At 41.5% G+C, this 20,997-nt stretch overlaps 1 protein-coding gene across 8 annotated transcripts in view; it reads right to left on the minus strand.

Moving 5' to 3' along the window:
* celf4 (CUGBP, Elav-like family member 4) overlaps window positions 1–20,997 on the minus strand; it is a 95,515-nt gene that overhangs the window by 17,392 nt on the left and 57,126 nt on the right. For 7 of the 8 annotated variants that reach the window (XM_085456148.1, XM_085456150.1, XM_085456149.1 and 4 more), the window contains exons 3-4: window positions 7,264–7,312; window positions 142–270 (exon numbers count right to left, since the gene is read on the minus strand). In XM_085456148.1, the coding sequence (XP_085312274.1) occupies window positions 142–270; window positions 7,264–7,312 (178 nt within the window). The remainder of the gene's footprint in view (window positions 1–141; window positions 271–7,263; window positions 7,313–20,997) is intronic. The other variant, XM_085456146.1, reaches the window with a different exon arrangement.

Genomic DNA, 20,997 nt, shown 5'->3' on the forward strand with positions numbered 1-20,997 from the left:
CCCGCTTTGACATCACTCAGCGCGGAGTGTTTTAAGAAGAACTTTGCAAAGTCACCAACTTTGAAAGGCCAAATCATTTCTGTGCAGTAGCCTGTGGAAAAAAGTCTGCCGGCTCAAAGTCATAAACAGCTATAAACTCACCTTTGCTGTTTCCGTCGGGACCTCTGAGGATGGTGCATTCCTCGATGCTGCCGAAGGACTCGAAAAGGCGCCGCACATCATCTTCTGACTGTTGCTTGTTGAGCATGCCCACAAAAAGCTTTCTGTCTTCTAAAAGGAAAAAGGAATAGGTCACGATCAGGAGATCAGGAGATCAGGAGATGCTTCTACAAAGAGACGTGCTGTGTCGCTTAGACGGAGGCATTTTTGCTAAGCCTTAGATACACAAGCACCAGGTCAAATATCAGATGCAGTTTTGTTTTGTGATATAGTCAATTGCAACAATTTTCAAACTTGAAAATCTGCTTGATTAAGTTTCATTAGAAATTCAACTTTATTTGTGTTAAAAACAACTGAGTTGAAGCTACACGCCAAAAAGAGAAAGTTATAGTAGAATAACAGTTCACAAAAAGTTCATAATGCTAGAAAAAATAATTATGTAATGTAATCTAATGCTGCAGTCCTAGTGTATTTCTAATTCAATGCTGTTCCTGAGCTGAAAGTCTGTAATGTGCATTTTAAATGGACTAGCTGGTTGGTGTATTATGTTATTATTTAGTATGCAGTCTATTTGAGGTGCACAGCTGTTTCTGCATATTCACTTTAAAATGTATTAATACTGTTTACTGTTTAACCAGCTGCCCATTGCATATTTGCAGGGCACCATAATCAAGGCGAGGAAGCCCTTTTCTGTGGAGTCTCTGTCCTTTGGGAATATGACTACCCCATGGCACAGTATGTCTGATGCTAACAACAATGTTCTCTCTCATCACATTCAGTGCAGCTTGCGTGACACATGCAGTGTCTGTGGTAAATGTTTGCCACTGTATAAGTTGGCTATGCTGCTGGTTTCACGTGTCACGCCCCCTCTGCAACCTCAACTCCTTATGCAGCGGTAGCGCGAAAGTTTCTGTTGCCCTGGATTTAATTGCTAATACCTGACAAGGTGTGGCAGGGAGACCAGACACTGTCATGCTCTCTCTTGGGTGTTGGTGTCGTTTTTAGCTAAAAATATTTAGTAAATTAAAATAAAGCCCATGTTTCTAAAAAAGAAACAAAAAGCAGTGTGGAGTCAATCTCCGATTTATGTTGGAGCTTATGAGCCAGGTCATAAAAGATGCCAAGGAAAGATGTTCTCCAAGTTTTATGAACGCTGTTGCTAGGTAATATTTTCCCTACATTTATACTGAGAAAATAAGCTATTTTCTGCTCTGTATCTTTTTTTATATTTCTGGACTTCATCTGTTTCATCTTGCTTTGCACTTCCTTGACAAAAACAGGTAGTGCAAATAACACTAAACAGAATATGGAGTATTAATAGCTATGATGTTATGTAGAGAGATTATCTTCTTCTTCTTTTGGCTGTTCCTTCCTTCCTACCTCCGTCTCATCCTATCCCTAGCATCCTCCTGTGCCACACCAACCCACTTCACGTCCTCCTTCACCATATCTATGAACCTCATCTGAGGGCTTCCTCTTTTCCTCCTGCCTGGCAGCTTCATCTTTAACATCCCTTATGTTGCGATGATGAGATATTTGACTAAAGTTACTTTCATATAATACCACTTTGTACCTCAAGAAGGGATAGTGAGTCAGTGTAGCAGCAATTCCCTCACTCAAGCGTGAGAAGAAATAGTGCTGCCCAGAGATTTGGTGGGTTTTTTTAAAATTTCATTCAGCAGGAAAAACAGTCAGGGAATGAAACTGTAAACATAACTCTGGCAGAGTGACAGTTGAGAGAAGATTAACAGGAGTTACCAAGCGAGCTGGCCAGCTAGTCCAGCTTATGCTTCCTCTCACACTGCCCAGGCCACCAGTATTAAGAGATGATGGGGACTTGTAACGAGCAACGGGCGTACAGCAGATCATCACGGAGGCTGGTTGCAGAGCTTTTATGGTTTTGTGTTTTCTCATTACTTGTTTTTGTTTTCAATTCGGTTTAGTTTCACTTGGTTTCCAGAATGGCTTTGCTTTAGTTTAGTGTTCATTAGTTGTAGTCTTTGTTAATTATTTTCATACAGACGGTATTTGTCAGGGGGAAGAATTGGAAAATAAAAGCAAAGATGTTTTCATGCATAAATGCTTAGTAAAGAGGGTCCGACGCAAGTTCAGAAAATCATTTCAGCTAGTCTTGTTTTATTTTTGTTGGTTTTTGGTTAGTTTTTGAATGATTTCTATGCTGTAGCAATGTCTCACAAAGGCAAACCAGCACTGCTGAGACATCCATATGACATGGAAATAAAAGAAAGCAATACGAAGCACCACTCAGGATTCTGAGCAGTCACTGCTTTCTACTGTGAAGCAACAGTGGTCTCTTCTAGAGCGAGGTATTTGTGGCAAATTAAATGGTTTTGTTTATTTATTTATGACTGCCTCCTGCACCCCATCCACCAGGAGTCATACTCTTCAGTTCCATTGTGGAAGGAAATTTCACCAAGTCCCTCGGTCCTCCCGAGGATTCCACAACATGTCGTAATTTTCAAACCAGAATATGAATGATCTGAAAAATCTACCATGTTGAATGTTATTTGTGCAGATTCTACAGAAAATAAGCCACCAAGTGATAATCATCTTGTATTAAATGTTATGTGTAAATAAATGTGAATGCATAATGTGTGGTGAGACAACATCCTGTAAGCAGCATCCTAGTAGCTGTTTCATCAGATGTTTTTGTCAGATATGAAATGGCACGACAAGATAGAAACTCACAATGACAGTGTGACAATGCATGGGTCTTGCTTGTCACATCAGTCTGACATTTTTTTCCCCCATTGAATCAGTCATTTAAAATTACAACCTATAGGCAAGGAAGTGCGCCTGTCACAGGTGTCAGATATGAGAGAAGGCAGCTGTGTGGGTGTGCCTTTCCTCAGGTCAGAACATGATTAAAATTTAACTAAAGTCAGTTCCCTAGTCTTGCCAGTGAACTTTTCCTCCCCCCGCCCCCTTCCCCCCCAAAGAACAACATATGTATTGTCATTATTATTATACAGAAGTAGGAAGTAATATGCATAAGTCAAAGATTATGCTGAATCCAGGAGACAGCTGTATGAATGTGGGAGGCTATGCGCATATTTTTCCCATGGCTAAAGAAAAGCTTTGCTAAGACCTTCGAAGCAGCATACCTACTTTCTGTATAAGGTTACAGCAGGTAAAGCGTCAGGAAAAATACTTTATCATTTCTCACGGCCAACACCTAATGCATTTATGGGTCTAATTCTCATTTATGAGCACGTAGCAATAATCCATTTGCATATATTAACTGCTGGCCTCTTCTTTGGCAAAAAGCCTCCACCATATTTATGCCCAAAATGCTGACGTGAAGTAACTTGATTACATGTAAAACTTACACGTAATTTTGGTACAAAACATTAAATTTAATGCAACTGGTGAAATTAAATGTATTTGATTGGTATACACTGAGTTTATACTAAACTATGTTTTTCAATGATTAGTTTGATTGAATTTGAGTTAAAAAACATTTGATTTTATATATTTCAGTTGCATTTTACTCAAAATTATTGTGTCATGTTAATGAGGGCCAGCACTCTTTTTTTTTTTTTAGTGAAGTAACTCATAATTAAAACCTAATTTCTTTTTTTTTCACTGCCAATTTTTTCACATATAAACTTACAGGCTGTCAAATACATTGTAGAACGTTATAATCGGATACAAATCGGTCATTCAGGGTCTCTAATAAAATATGGACAGACCAAGGTTCGGCATCAGTTCATTAGTGTCAGCACATGACGGCGTTAGTCGAGTCACTCAATGAGTGGTCGAGGAGAATTGTGAAGCTGAGAGCGAAAGTGTGCTGGAAGCGAAAGCAGCAGATGTGTCGATGTGCACGGCTGTCATCAGTTCCCGCGTCGCAAAGAATCTGAGCTTTGTGGAAAAAAGGGGGTGTATACGTTCGGAAACTAATGAGCCTCAGTGCAATTGAGGCTCTGAATGTGCTCTGCAAATTAATGTGTGTCTAGGTGTGGGTATCCGCGGGCGCCCGTGTGTGCGTGCATGCGTGTTGAGGGTCCGTTCCCCGCTGCTTGTGCCTGACAGGGTGTCCTTGCCAAGTCAACAAGACTAATCTGCGCTCTGGCCTTGCACCGGGGGAGGGGGCAGGGTGGGATGGTGAGTGTTTACAAGAGTGTAGCGCATATCAGAGGTGGACACACATATGCACAGGCACGCACTCGCAAATCTTGAAATGTTTGCACCCCCACACCCTCCTCCTCCTCACATCTTCTCAGACACATACACATTCATAGTACACACCTCAATGGTGCCCAACAATTCTCCAGGGAAGCCACCAATAAACATTACATCTTTCTTTGTGAAAGGACTTACACACACACGCACACACACTCATATTCAGCAAGAGAGCAAATCAATATACACCAGAGTCTCAATAACGATGTAAAGCCCCCCCTCTCTCTCACGCACACAGACAGTACATGACAGTGGCTCTCCCCGATCTCCCACTACAGTAATATTTAGTTGGCTCGAGTTGTACCAGGATACATAAAAAGTATTAGTTTCCAATTTCATTATTGATTTTTGCCACACTTAACAGTACTCCTTTTTTTTATCACTTGCGCAGACCCATCTTCACTAAATCAGTTTTCACACATGAACTCAGGGTCAGGGTAATCAGGTGTCCCCAGTTATCCTTTCTCACACACGTAGCGCACTGTAGCAGATGGCCAGCGTTATCTGCAGACTCAGTACTGGAAATACTGTTTGGTTTAGGTGAGGGAGATGTCTGACTAGAGCAAGCACAGAGCAGGATATAGGACACTCACTTGCTAGCTGTGAATTTGTTGGACAAAGCTGTTTTTTTTCAAGATCAAGGCACATTAGTGCACCTGGTCATCAGGCGGTCTTTGTACTTGGAAGCTGGCAAGTTAAAGGTCTCTTAATGTCAGAACTGACTGTGTGGCACGTTTTCATTCTCACGAAGCTCGATCAGAGAAGTTATGACTGAAAGTAGCTTCTCCTTATTTGTTAACAGTGGTGGAAAGCAATGTGCTTATTGAATCAAGTGCTGTACTTGAATCTCATTTACTTTAATATTTTTCAGTTTTTGCTATCTTATTGTTAAAGTAATTTAAAGATGAAATATTGTATTACTTACTCCAGTGCATCTAGTTTTATTTTATTAGAAAGCCATAGTCTTCAAGTTTCAATCTTGCATTTAAACTTATGACAAGCATTTAAAATCCAGAGCATTAAATCAGTGGGTCGAAACCTGTTGGCTTCTGGCACTGTTACAATAAGAAGCGCCTAGTTGGTGATCCATGCCAGTTTTTTAGATGTGAAGTATTTGCTACTATTTTACCCTGAAAAGGTAAAATAATAGTAAGTACGGTGGTGCAGTGGTGCACTGCTGCCTCACACCAAGAAGGTAGAAATCTGACCGAGATTTTTGTGTGAAGCTTGCATGTACTCTCCGTGTGGGTTCTTTCTGGGTGCACTGGCTAGTACTTAAGTGAATTGGTGATTCCTAAATTGCCTGTAGGTGTCTCACTGTGTTAGCCTTGTGACAGCAATCCGTCCAGGTTATACCCTGCCTCTCATCCTGCGGCACCACCAAGTGCTGTAACATCTTGTATCAACACTGGTTTTAGCTGAGTAATATCACACTGAAATGTATGTAACTGGGTTACAAGGGGCTAGAAGGTACCACCAGTACACTTTAAAACCAGTATATAAAAATTCAAATGCACAAATGTTAAGATTTTATTGATAACAGGTTACGATTATGTTATCAATATAATTGTTTTTGCCTTGTTTTTTGGCATACATTTGTTTTTTTATTATCATCACCAGTTTCTGACCCCTTATTACCCCATTACACAAACATACTCAGCTAAAACCGCTGTTGATAAAAGATGATACCTACTGGATACTGCCATACTGGATATAGATTTGGTATTTAAGTGGTAATAACTTGCTATCTCCATATTATTACCTTCTTATTCCTTCCCTTTTACCCCATTATTACCACATCGTTGCTGAGCTGTAACAGAAAGTGCAACTGAAAGATGAATTATTCCTCCACCAGTACAATTTAACACTCTGGCACTATATTATATTGCTTTGCTTTCCTGTGTGAAAATATGGGATCAAGAAGTAAAGAAATTTCCTGGAAAACCAGCAGTGTAGGGAACTAGATAAGAGGCAGAGAAGTATGGATGTCTTGCCTTGCCTTCACTTTCCTCATTCTCAGTGTTGCCTCTTTTCTCCCCCTTTCCATCAATCATTCTCAGAGAACCAACAAACTAAACAGAAGAGGAAGTTGCGGATTCCTTGCAGTTTTATTTATTTATTTTTTTGTACAAACTAACACCTCTCTCAGTCTGTAGACATCCACTGCTTATCAACCTTATCAACGAACTCCTTGCATGCTCCATTTCTTCTCCCCCCCTCCCCTCCCCTCACCCTTTCCATCTTTCTTGTGCCTGGAGAATCACTCTGGTGCCTGTTATATTAAAAACTGAAAACTTTGAAAGACTTCAGCCAAAATTGGTCAGACTGCATCAATCTTGTCTTGTACAGTCCATTGATTGATGTCAGGAGCAGGTCACTACTTGTCTAGACATAGAAAATTCGCTTTAAGCGGCCTTAGCTGTCAATATGGCGCGCTGCACACAAAATACCAGACCGGAATTCACTTTCATTGACACAGACCTGTCATTTACATTTTCAGTTCATTTGGCTGACACAAGCTTGTGACATTAGTCAAATTGGGTTTGCTTTGTTTGTCTTGGTGTTTGACAAACAAAGTGACCTGTTTCCCCCTCGAAAATGACAGGTCATGCGTATCTCTGTGTATGCATACGCGTTTGTACATGCATCAGCGCATATGATGAGACTCAAGGAAAGGAGCTAGAGGCTACACTGGCCAGGAAGAGCGCCGTTTACATAATGTGTTCTGAAAACTGGAGGGTCTGGCTGGGCCGCGCTGTCAGCCCGCGTCGAGGTACGGGGCATCGTTTAATAGGACAGATAATGGTGAGGCTGATACGCGCAGGCAACATGCTTGAAGGGCTAGAACAAAGAATGGAAGTGGAGGGAAAAAAGGCAACAAAGAGGGGCGTACAGTACCTCCTCGACTCTCACTGTCTGCTGGCTTCACCTGGATCGGTCTGTTCATCTGTGACATAGAAAGAAGAAAGCAAGAGACAAAGAACCCAGTTAGCATCATGTAATGGCACATGCTTTTACCCCCCGCCCCCAACCTCCCCCCCCCCCCTCCTAAAAAAAACTTTTTTAGAATCACTCAGCCGCAATTGAGGGTAAAATGTATTGAAAATCTCCAAAGCTGCAGCACTTACAGCCATTGGGGGAATAGCTGGTTGGGAATATGGGTTGGAAATATTATTTGATCTGAGATGAAAGGAGAGAGAAGGGTTGGAAAGGGGGATAAGCAGAGGGATGAAGGGAAAGATAGAAAGCGGGGATGATAGAGGAAAGGTAACACCGGGTCAGCAGAGCTACTGCGAATGTGTCTGTCTCTAGAGGTTTGATGTGGCACCACAATATTATCAGTGTGGGCTTTGTGTTTTTATGTGATACATATGCACGTACAGCGCAGCCAACACATACAGTACATACTGTACAGTGAGACTCTATCTTACATGGGTTTTCAGACTCCTAAGCCTCATTGCAAATTGTTCTTGCACAGTCTTCTTTTAGCCTCACACACCAGTACACACGCGTGCGTGCGTGCGTGCACGCGCGCGCGCGCGCGCGCACACACACACACACACACACACACACACACACACACACACACACGCTGTCCCCCACTGAGACCTTTCCACACTGTGTCCGCCGAGGCCCTCCTTTCATTTCACTCCTGCCTGTCAAAATTTTCCTCTCCGCCTCGCCACCCTGCTAAACGCTCGCCACCAATCAATTTTTAATAATGCCAATCGCCATGCTGCCAGGAGGAATAGAAGGGAAGGGAGAGAGGAAAGGAGAAGAGATCAGAAGAGAGGAGAAAAAAAGGAGAGGAGAGGAGAAGATGGGGAATGTGAAGGATGAAAGGGAGAAGGGAAAGGTCAAGGTTCTGTGTGATGCAGAATCAGTGTTTTGCAAAATGTCATTAAAATCTTTTCTTTTGAATTTGCTGATATAGTCATCACCCTTATGAATCTGCCTGCTTTCAGATGATTCCCCAAAAGGCAAAAAACTTTGAGCACGAGGACACGAGGACGCGACGCAAACACAATTAATGCTCGGACCTTCACCCTTTTCTAGCGCTTTTCAGCTGCTAATATTAAATCACATCATTCCCCACAACACTTGAGTTACCCATTCCCTCATCTCCCTCGTCTCCTCCCTCTCTTTGACAGCCAAGAACCCTGCTAATGTTTTTAATGTGCTGTGATGCATTATTTATCAGACTGGCTGTTGATATGGAAAAAGGACGAGAGGGGATAAAGAAAATGGGGAATGGAAAAAAAGGGAGTTAAAAATGAGTAAAAAGCGAGAGTACAGTCTTGTGAAAAAAAGTTTTCACAAGACTTCACAGGACTCTGTGCAATCCTGTGCAAAACTAAGTACACCCAGTCACAAACTGCTAATCAATTGACCAACAAAGTATAAGCACCTCTAAAATGCCACAATCTTCCCTGGAGTTGCTGGCTCAGCAAATTCAAACCAGGGTCAGATTATGCACCAAGAGCTACATTTCAGGCTCTACAGACCTCAGAAACATGATGCTAAAATGAACAAGTATGGCCTGTTGGAAGGGCTACCTTTCTATAAAGGACATGCCCAGTACTGCTAAGGTTTGCAAAGCTGCAACCGAACAAACCACAAGACTTGTGGAATAATGTCCTTTGGACAGACAAGACTGAAGTTGAGATGTTTGGTAATGCACAGTGCAACGCTTTGCAAAAACCAACCACAGCATGTCAGCGCAAACACCTCACACCAACTGTCAAGCACGTCGGTGGAGAGGTCATGATGTGGCCTTGTTCCAAAAACACAGGACTTGGATACTTTGCAGTCACTGAGTCGACCACGAATGCCTCTGCATACCAGAATATTTAAGAGTCAAATGTGAGGCCATCTATCCAACAGCTAAAGATTGGCCAAAAATGGGGCATGCAACAGAACAATAATTTCAAACACAGCAATAGTCTCCAACATAATGGCTGAAAAAGAAAAGAAAGGTGTTGCAATGGTCTGATTGAAATGCTCTGGCGGGACATTAAGAGAGGGCCAATGTCTCCACAATGATGTGAGACGTTGATAAATTCATGGAGAAAACAATTACTCAAAAGTATTGCTGCTAAATGTGGCTCTGCCAGTTACTCATCAGGGTGTACTTTTTTTTTTACACGATTGGATGGATCGCTGTGAAAACTTTATTTTCACATGACCGTATGTGAATCAAAAAAGTGTTAGGTAAACAACTGATCGCAGGAAAGGTGAGATCACACTGGGTGAGAAAAGTAAAAAAAACTAAATGAAAAAAGTGAAAAAAGGGTGGCGATGGAAGGAATAAATGTAGTGATAAAAAAGGGAAGTGGGATAAGGAAGAAGAGTAAGGGGAGAGGGAATTAGGAAAACAGGACATAGGGGAAGAAGAAGATATGGATCAGAGTATGGGCAACGTCAGCTCAATGCTCCCGAGGGGGTCGGGGGTAAAAGCCTGCATACATATGAGCACTTTTACTATGATTCATACAAATAGTTTGACCTCAATCTTATCTAATTGTGTTCTACCTCAACTAGTTCTTTATGCAAGTGTCAGCATTAACCTGCATGTTATATGATAACACTGACCCACTGAGATTTTATTTAATTACGCAGGTCTTTATTTAAGTCTTCACTTGGAGTTTAGAGAAGCTACAAAAAACTATTTGGGGATGGCGATGGCAACAATATACAGTATGTGATATATACTTGATCTCTTATATGTAATAACATATAAAAAGCTAGATTTTATTAAAATAATAATTCCTCACTCTTAACGTGCAAAATCCCGTGAACCCGGATGAATTGGTGAATCCCTTAAATCATCATTGCCACTTGAGCACCAGCATGCGAAATGTCTGCTCATAAATTTTTAGATACCGTTCAAAATAATGTTAAGTGGTTAAACCATTATTTTCTTTTTGTCACTGAGGGCTGAGTGCTGTTTCATGGGCTCTCTATCAGTGGTTTCCATTACTCCAGGCCCATAAACTGCTTCAAGGTCAGCTTTATCATCCTGCTCATAATAGGGTGAGTTAGCACCAGCCCACTGGACAACTGATCCCAAAACAGTTGTTAAACCCACACGCTGACTCGCACAGATAGCTCCCCTCGGATGTCTGTGGTAGTGCTAGCTAAAGCCAGATGGCAGCATTGAGCAGGAGAAGCTCTCTTTAGCCTAATACCAGTGAAAAATCTCATTTACACAAAAGAGGCTAAAATCCATACATGCATACATATATATACACACAGACATGAAATAAGAGTAAGTGGCTAAGCTCACATGACTAGACATGGATGCTTATCCACACAAGTCTGGCGCGTACACAGAACATGCAACAGCACAAAATAGGCCTATGCATCCAAGCGTGCGTGGGTCGGGAAATAAATAAGTGTAGGTATGCACAAAAGATATGTAAATGTAGCTTTGTGAGTCAACATGTGCAGTGCCTAAATTGGCTCATCTCACAGCACGCACACCTAATACCCTGTTTGTAGATCACTTTCTCTCCTCATCCTTGTAAGTGCGGTCGCCTGTTTTTCATTTCATATGCCTAAAAAAAAAACGAAAAAAGAATCACACACACACATGCTAAGCTCCATTCTTGCTGAAAGTCCACCTCAGCAGACTTGTGTTGAGAATGGCCTTGGTGTGTACCACATGATTGACAGCTCAAGAGGAACTGCAGCTACACAAATGCATGGGGGCACGCACACTCACACACATTCTTGCTACACTCCTCTGTTGATTATGTAACTCAATGACAGTGCTCTGCCTCAGTGCTGCCATAGATTCCCTGTTAACTAGAAGCTGAGGGAATACATGGTCTGCATGCAGTCTGTGCTCTACCAAACTGGTGAGTCATTCTTCTGAATCAGTGTGGCTTGAATGTCTAGCAAGGCCCACAAGATTAGCTCCAAGCAGTGTGGGACTCAAGCTTTGCCTTATTGGATTCTCCTTTGAAATGGGACAAAACTGAAGTCCTTGATCTGAGTTTTGCTGCTTACAGTATTGATTTCACTGTGTGCAAAGCACAAAAATGAAGTTATAGGAACAATATTTTGATGACAACTCTACGGGATTTCTTTTCGCTGAATTTCTTTATAGTACCTTGTTATGTCAGATGCACTTCAAATACAGTTTATTACAAGTTGCTCAAGGCAATGCCAGCATCACAAGCCACACACACACACACACACACACACACACACACACACACACACACACACACACACACACACACACACACACACACACACACACAATAATGCATGCACACAGAGCTACATTAATACACAACACTCGCAAGGACACGAAAGTCCACAGTCACTCACACTCCCATCACTCTGTGAAAAAGAATATTGAAAGTATGCTTTACGAAACTCGGGAGAGGAGGTAGGATTTTCTCATTTTCACCCTCGTCTAGCAGATGTGTTTTTGAGAGAGAGTAGAGCAGTGCAGGCCAGGTCATTTCATTATCACAGTGAGAAAGCACTCCATGAAACTCTCCCAGGGAAGCAAGGAAGGCTGCTCGTAATATTCCTCCCTTACTATTGTCAAAACTTGCTCTATTTTACATTTTACAGTCGAAGGTCTTTTTCTTATTACATTCCAATTGCTTTCGTTTTGTCTTTATCCCATTTGAATGCTGAGATGTTTGGGGTTCTTTTGCTCTCTGCTCATACATATAATTACTGGTTCTTAAATGTGGTACACATAAAAGCATCTACAAAAAAAAAGAGAACTGCTCCAAATGTTAAAATTATCTGCAGGAGCAATGTCACTGAGTGCAACTGTAACCAAATGCTGGTATTCATGTCAAATGAACCACTGGCACTCGACCTGGACCTGCTTTCCAAAGTATCTCAGCATGCATAACACTCATCTTGGGATGGAAACGCGCCAATGGAAACATTAGCTGAACAAATATGGTTATAACCCTGAGATGCTTTTGGGAAACTGGGCTGTTGATGGCGAGAAAAATCCACTCTCAATGGCAAGATTAGCTTGACTAGAAACATTAAGCAGGTGTATATTAGATTTTACACGTGATCACAACCTATTTTAAAAGCAACAATTAAGATTTGACACAAATTAAGCTTCTACAGTATATGATTTCCCCCCCCTAAGTTACAAGAATGTTTTATAAAGCCGAAACAAAATCTCACGCATCACCGTTACAACTGCTTCAGGTGACGACTGAAACTGGCCTTTGCTTGCCACAGCATCAGATGTGTTCGTTACAAGCCATTCAGTCACAAACTGAACAGCTATATTTGCAAGTGCCTGAACTAATCTGTGCAACAAATGTTTTACCAGTGTCATGTAGCAGGATGAGCTGGACAATGTGTAAAGTAAATGTTAACAAATGCTTGAATTTAATAACTCCTGGAGGTAACAGGAAGAACCACTATCAGAATTTTACTACAGCTGCTGTTAGAGGGATTTTAGGGCATGCCTCCCTTAAAGTTGTTTGAGTACATTAATATTTCAGGTGTGGCTTGAGTGCACATTCTTCTTCGGGTCGTGCCACAGCACCTTAGTTTGGTTAGGGTCAGGACTCTGACTTTTTCACCCCAAAACCAGATTTTCCTGTCTCTTCAGCCGTTCTGTTGTTGAATTGTCTTGTGAGCTCTAGATCGGTGTAGCTTTTTATCAGTCAGCCTCTCCTAAGCTTTAGGTCACTGACTGCTGCCCTGACATTTTCCTGTGTAACCTCACCTTTTTCAAGTTTCTTTCTTTCTTTGTTTCTTTTTTATTGTTTTGAATTCAAGACTCTGAAGAAGGAAAGCAGCTGAAACAATGACGATCCCTCCACCATGCTTCACAGATGGGATGGCATTTTAGCGTTGGTGTGCAGTGCCTATTTTGTCATCTCAGCAGACAAGTTCCCTTTTCATACCTCCTTTACCCTACTAAAGGAAAACAAATATACGCTGTAATTCACTGTAATTTTTAAAATCATTCTTGTCTTCTTATCAGGAGTGTGGCACTTTTTCAAATTCTTCAGTCAGTATTTAGTCGTGTCAAACTAAATTCTGTTACAAATACTTATTTGTGGATCACAAAGTTACATATGGGACATTATTAAGCTCACTTGAACCATCACCTCTATGTAAAAGAAAAATCTGTGTGAACTAAAGAAGAATTGTTCTTCTAGACGTAAATTTGGCAGGAGTTTTTTTTTAAAACATGGTCACTGATTTCTTGAGTAAAATAAGCTACTTTCTATATGAGAGCCAATCTAAACTCAACTCATCCAGAATAACTACCTCAGAAGTAATATACAATGATATTAGTTTGGCAATTTCTCTCAGGGCTTCACAGCATACAGAAAGGGGGCATAAATTCTAACAGCAAAATGGTCACTACCTCCAGAGCAGATGTCAACAGCAATATATTCAAAAGTCTGAGGCAGCGAAACAGCAGAACAGGACCACCCTGCAAGGAGTCTTTGACATTAACCACTGCTCCACCTCTTTTAGATTTCTTGTCACTACAAAAGATCGTGTAATGCTCTTATAGGTATTGGTATCTGAGACTCTGTTATCTAGCCGAGCTATGAATCATGCAAAAATCTCAGGGTGGCATTTATGTATCAAGATGTTAACAAAGTCCACTTTTAAAAAAAAGTGCTCCTAATATTTAAATGTAATAATCCAAGCTGGGATTTGAGTGGAGATAGTTGTAGTAAAGATGTGTCGTATCTCAGGAGGCTGCATGTTGATCTTTACAAGATCATACTAGGCATTTGTCAGACACAATTCTGTTACCAACAAACAACAGCCACCATGATGTTCTACTAGTTCCTGAAATGCCAGAAATGCAGTGTGACTTGATGTTGCCCCAGGCTCCAGTTCTACCGGGGCACAAAAGCATGCCTTGCACCCTCAGTTGGAACTGAATAATAACAAAGGCGTATCACAGACAGGCGGGGGTATTACAGTAATGTATAGTTTTTGTTATTGCTCTTTAATTCATTAAAAGCAGCTGCAGACATATATAAATGGTTGTAATCTGTTTTTGGCAGGTACCTTTTTGGGTGTCCACACCCAAACTCATTTCAGATGGATCCTAAGTCATTTTGTACTGGAACCAGGCCTGCCTTGGTTTGACAAGAACCTTTAGGTCTATTCTATAGTAGTGTTGATAACAGCTTATAAATTGATGAATGTTTAAATCTCACTTGGCTTCCTCTCAGGTTTAATCTCCACTAATGTCTACACATCTCACTGAGTATTTCCCCCCCCCCAACCATCGCTGTAGTTCTTCATTCTGACATACGGCCAAACATTAAACCTCTCTTTTGAAGTGAAACATATTGCAGCGAGATCAGGGTCTGCGTGTGAGGGTAAAGAGGGCTATAAAGCAAAACATCACAATCGCTTCCCTTTTGTTGCATTGTCTTCTTCTTTAACCCCTTTCATCTTTACAGACAAACGGAGATGGGCAATCTGTTTCGCGTCAGATCAAGAACGAGAAGAGAATTTCCTGACAACAGCACAGCCTGGCCCAGTTTTTTGGGGTGGGATTGAGTAGCATGCTGCAGTCAGCCGGAGTGGACAGGAACAAAATAAATATTAAGAGAGAGAGAGAAAGGGGCGAAAAAAAGGCATCCAGATGAATTATGAATTACTGGCACAGACTGTACTTTATGTGGCTGTTGAACCGCAGCACTAATGTGGCTAGTAGAATGACAACTTGGCTGCAGTATGCACTATGGCCCCCCCAAAAAGACTGATCAGTATTTCTTAATGTTCAAAATTCTATAAGATCACGAAGCAGCTCGCTTTCTCTGAAGAATAATATACATGCACAGTGTTTTTAGGGCTAGGTTTTGAGCTGCAGCTGAAATAGGTTTAATGTTTGGTGGTGAAAGATGTATTTGAATGGCGGAAGTTAAATTCCCAAACGTCCCTTGCAAAATCATCCTAAACAAATTCAAATTTAATATAAAGCTGCCTCTCTATCTGAACTGAGAAATCCCTCTAAAGCCACTACATAAATGAAAAATACCGCCACCTTCTTCCCCCTGCCTGTTTCTATATGCTGCTGCTTCCTCTGTGGTGCTGCTGTCCCAGTAGTGTCTACAGAGATCACTACGTCTCCACAAAGGCAGATGAAAGGGAAACACACAGAGATCACAAAAGAAGGCAAGCCTCCCTGTCCGACCCTCTAATCACCCGGTGATTCCTTCATCAACACGGCTTTTGAACACTGCTCAAGCATGCACGGAACATGAAGACAGAGGATGATAGACAGGCACACACACAAGCATCCAAATCAAATCACACCCTCGAGCACGGAGCATCATTCTTGACCTTGGGAATAATGTGTGTGTCAGAATAATGACAACTCAAAAGGTCCACTCGGTGTATTTATGCTCAACTTCCATGCAGATCCATCCTTTCCCGGTTAAAGACAATTTCTTTGAAAATTCTTTCCCCAACTTTCTGACGACCTGTTTTAAAAAAAAAACTAGTTACAAAATACAGACATTTTTAAAAGCTGCAAGTTATCGCACACCCCCACTCCTCCTCCACTCCTTTTTCTGTTTTGCCCGCAGTTGGTTGAGAGCAGCGATGCTTTTTCTCACATCCATTGTTTGATCCATTTCACACCAGCCCACCTCTTCTTTTTATCTCCTCCTGTTTTCTCTTTCTTTCACTGGCAAGCAGCCTGAATGCTGGCAGTAGTGGGAAGACTCTGGAGCAATTTTGAATGAGAGGTTAAAATGAAAATGTAGTTCTCTCTCTGTTTTTCTTTCTATTCTTGTTCCTATTATTCCCCCCTTATTCTTCTCCCTCCTATTCTCTTGTATGAATTTGTTTGTCGAATAGAGTAAATGAGTGTTAAGACCTATTTTTCCCCCGCAGCAAGTTCATGCATGAAAACAGTGTTTTCCCCTCATTTCCTCCACGTTTTTTCAGTGCTCCAACCTGGATAAGAATCTATGTGGAATGAGAGCAGACAGGGTTTATGCTTCCCGCGAACACTTTAATAGGAATCGACAGTTGAGAATTCTGTTGTCACAGCGTAACAGGATAGAAAAAGCACATCATCTGCACCCCCAAATGATTTTGCCCTGTCAGAACCTGTTATGGCTCCACACTCTCCTGTGACATGCACTCGTACACGAGCTACGCCCCGACTCACTAAAGACTCACGCGAATGAGATGCGCTCCCAAATGATATATCATATGTCAAAATGTTCTATTTTAAGTTTACATAAATGTTTCATTTGTTTCTTTAAGGCACAAAGCATCACAGCTGACTCGGAAGATCTTTTTTTAAGAGCCCTGAACACAGGTTGATTATCACACTACACTACAGTGCCAGGGTGGGAAACAAAAAGCCTGCAGAGCATGCACACACCTTTTGTGAGTTATATAATTAGATGTACAGCACCTTGGCAATCAACAACTCTGATGTTGCCATAGGGACAATAGCTTTGACTATAAAAAGAATGGATCTATATGTGGAGGTGGTTGAGGGCGGAGGTGCAGAGTGAGGCAGCAAGAGAAAGAAAGGAGAAGACGCGGAGAATGAAGAAAGAAAAAAGTGTGAGAAAATTGGTGCAAGAGAAGCGAAGGTGTTGCCGAGGTGCGGAGCAGCTCTCGGTGCATGTGTGAGTTTGTGTGCATGGTGCACCTGCACGCGTGTGATTAGGAGCGTTCAAAGCTCGTGGGTGTGTGTGTGTGTGTGTGTGCACGCGCACCTGTGTGTATGTGCTGCTGTTCTTGTGTATGAAAGTGTGCAGGAAGGGAGAAGAAAAAAAAACAACAAGGACAAAATGTGATAGAGTTGGTAAGTAAGTGAGAGAAAGAAAAGAAAAGAGCTAACTACAGAAATTGTAGAGGACAATTTTCAGCCTCTCTCTCCCCCTCTAAGCTTGCTGCATTGCTAAGGCTTTGCAGCATATAGTGAAGATTAGGCCAGATGAGAAAGCCATAAATTCTACTTTTCTCTTTCCAGAGGTGAACATAAATCATGGCTGGTACTGGCATGCCATAACTGGGTTTTTGCTTTTCACTTATCTAATAAATAAAATAAAATAAAAATAAGTGTGCGGGCTGTCATTGTCTGAGCCGAGCAGACTGCCTTCACTTGCATCCCTCCACAGTTTTTTTTGTCCTCCTCTCCAGCCATCACCGAGGTACAGAGACGATGAGTGGGTTTCCCATAATTGCTGCGGGAGCACTGTATTCATGAGCTGACTATCGCTGGACTGTGTGTGTGTGTGTGCGCACGCGTGCGTGCATGCCCCATGCATATGAAAGACACCTTACAGCATATGCAAATGTAAATATAGACACAAATAGCAGCATGGGCAAACGCGCCATCGTTGCGGCTCGGGAAGGAAATGCAACCTCTCTCGTGTTCAAGTAGACTGAAAAGCCTGCACACGCACACTCACACAGACATGGAAACACACACAGCTTCTGTCTCATAAGGTTAGAGGGGTTAGAAGACGGTGTTGTAATGAGCTGTCACTCAAAATAGCCAGCTTATTTTGTCCTGGAAACCCCCCAGAAGGGTGGTGGTGGTGGAGGGGTGGGGGGGTGGGGGGGGATGATGTAAGGAAAAATGAGTTGTTGATACTGATTTCCCCCCCTCCTGTCTTAATCTAATGAGTTTGATGAGCTTAATGCCATGACACTGTAACAGCTTAAGGAATATGGTTTCCATCTATCACTGAGTGCTCTGACTGCAGACAGAAAAATATAAAACTAGAGACCTTGGGAAGATTTAAAGGAATAGACACTGGCATTTTGAAGTTATGAAGTCATTACTGAAGGATTTGCCAACAAACAGAAGACGCTTTAAAGAAGCTGCCCAAAAACATACAAAACATAACATGTTGATTGGAAGCATTTGTTGGATGGATTTCATCAGCGACGGCCTGCGGTTAGTGGAGAAATGCTTCTGTCTTACTCTTCTAAGACAGACAGAAAAAGCATCTCACAACTTTCCACTGTTGCTTCTGTCAGCTGTAACTGTTTCTACCAGATCAAAATCAACACTGCCCTTACATGGACATAATAACATCCAAGTCTGGAGACAACTTTGACCACAGGGATGACTCTCTTCTCCCCTGTCCTAATGTTAACACTAGATTATTAGCAACAGAAAAAGTACATTTAAGTGTAATGGCTATATATAAATATTCTGTATTTTATAAGCCAATTTAAAAAAAAAACAATTCTAGGGCATTTTAAATTAAATACATCTTTTCTTTTTTCTCCCTTTGACATGACTGAAAGCACCTTGATTCTTAAATTCATGACTATCCTGTGTCTATGTCAACATGGCCTCAACGCTCCCCTGAATGGAGAGAAACAGGGGCTAGTAGGGAATGTGAGGGATGCTAGTATAAATAAAAAAGGCAGAGGGAAATTGCATGGAGGTATCATTCACGGGTGCATTGTCCATCTAAAACCCTGTAAAGCCTATTATGTAATGTGTAACCTCTGTACTCCTTCATACTCTCCAAACGCTGGACTGCCCTTAAATGCCGGGAGGGTTTCAAAGGATTCAGAGAAATAAATGGCAGCTTGTCTCTCATGTGCATGCACGCACACACACACACACTCCTTCTCTTAGCTGCATATTTCCATCAAATAATCACTAATTCCGTGCTCCCCGCCTGATTAAATATAGAAAAGCCAGGAAGAGAGGAAGACGAGCGAAAGAGAAAGAGTGTTGGGAACAGAGCAGTGTGAGGGAGAAGAGAGGAGTTAAGAGTGGAGGAGGAGGAGGATGAGAAAGAAGGGAGTGATACAGTCAAATCTGCCTCTTAGGCTCCGCCAAAGAAACAACAGGGAGTTTTTCAGTAAGACAGCTCTGTTGGCTCCAAGCTAAGCCCAGGTGGGCGATGTGAATGTTCTCTCACTCCCACTCACTTACTAGTCAAAAATATGCACATGCACATGACTGAATGCAGTATAAAGTACACACAAGTGCTCACAAACAATGATGCAGGCCTGTATGTTTCATGCAACTCACCGGTCTGCCTACATTCATACACACTTGCTAACAGAGTCAAACGTCCATGACTTTAGAGGGCATTACACTGACTTAACGTAACTAATAACCAACATAACTTCACCCTTACTTTAAAACACACCTCCATCTCTAACATGTCTCCCGACTATGTGACTAAGTTTGAGAAATACCTGAGACCACACACTCACAAACACAAGCACAAGCACACACAGAAAAACATCTTCAAGGATGCAACAGCCAATGTGTCAGTCTGTCTTTGTTTTTCACACACGCATTTATTCCCACATTCACATTGATAGTTTTCACTTTTCAGTGGCCTATAAAATTATCAAAGGCTCACTCTGTGTAATCCTGAAAACATGCAAAGAGACAAAGATGAAACGAAGGAAAGATGGAACGGTGGCTATGCCACCCCACTTGCTTTCCTCATTTAAAAGTGAAGGTTTATACTGAGGATAAGAGGAAGTCTTAAGCAACTAAGTGAGAGAGGGGAAGTTTTAAGTAGCAGCAACAGACCAACACCAAGTTCGTTCCAGAGGGAAGTGAGAGAGAGGAAAAGAGGGGAATACATTTCATTATTAATGAAGGAAAAGTTTGTTCAAATTGAACCTGTAAAGTATCTCCAGCTGCTTTTCTTTTCAAACATAGGGAGGCAGGGAGAGGAGGTGGTGGAAGACCTGAATAAGGAAGTGGAAAACGTTAGTGAGCAAAATGAAAAAAATTGTTTCCTCCATTTTTGTTGGAGTTTGGTTAATTTAATTTATGAATATTTATTGTCTTAGTTTTAATTTTTACCCATCCAAACCGAAGGACAAAGTAGTCATTAAAGGCATTGCGAGTAGCGCCAGTGACACGTAAGGCCTTTAATGTGTGATATGAAGTGCAATAACACAAACCTAGCTGAATTACAAAATACAAAATGCAGCATTGCTTAGTGGAATACATTAAGGAGTTTTCTGCTACTGCGTGTTTCTCCGGTAGATAATTTTATACAGATATTAATTTATTATTGTGCTTTGTGTAGGTTGTTCAACCAATTGTTTCTTACCGCTTTACTTTCCTAAGAAAACTACTGAAATTGTAATTTGTGACATGCTAGAATGGCGTGGCTGAAGCACAAGTAAAGAAAGACTACAAGGTAAGCAAACTGAATTTGTAATGTTAGTCAGCAAACGATACAGCTGCTGTCTGCCACTATAAACTACTCTCATAACAAAACCAGCTGAGTGTAGCAAAATGATTGACGTGGTGGGACACGGTGTGATGGATGTTTATTTTTGTTTATGGATTTTATTTGCTAAGGAAGATTATGTCAGTTTTCCTCCACAGTTAAAGAGAATTAATGTAACCATTCCCCTCATGCACATCATCACTTATGTGCTCTTTTAGCAGAGGAGCTCCTGTTCACATGCCGAGCTCCCTTGGTGTTAATTTCAGCCCTATGCTTTGATGTACTTTGTAGGAATGGTGCCAAAACACAGCAGTTTTTCATATTTATCTCATCATTTGAAACAGACGCCCTTACCCCCAACACACACACATATGCATACACATTGACACACACCCTCAACCAAATGACCAAATGAACTTTATTTAGTACACACTGAACTTAACATGCAAAC

Source organism: Copadichromis virginalis, linkage group LG5, assembly GCF_057382275.1.
Source record: "Copadichromis virginalis isolate Kocher_CV1m ecotype Utaka linkage group LG5, C_Virginalis_male_GT1.1, whole genome shotgun sequence".
Taxonomy (NCBI): Eukaryota; Metazoa; Chordata; class Actinopteri; order Cichliformes; family Cichlidae; genus Copadichromis; species Copadichromis virginalis.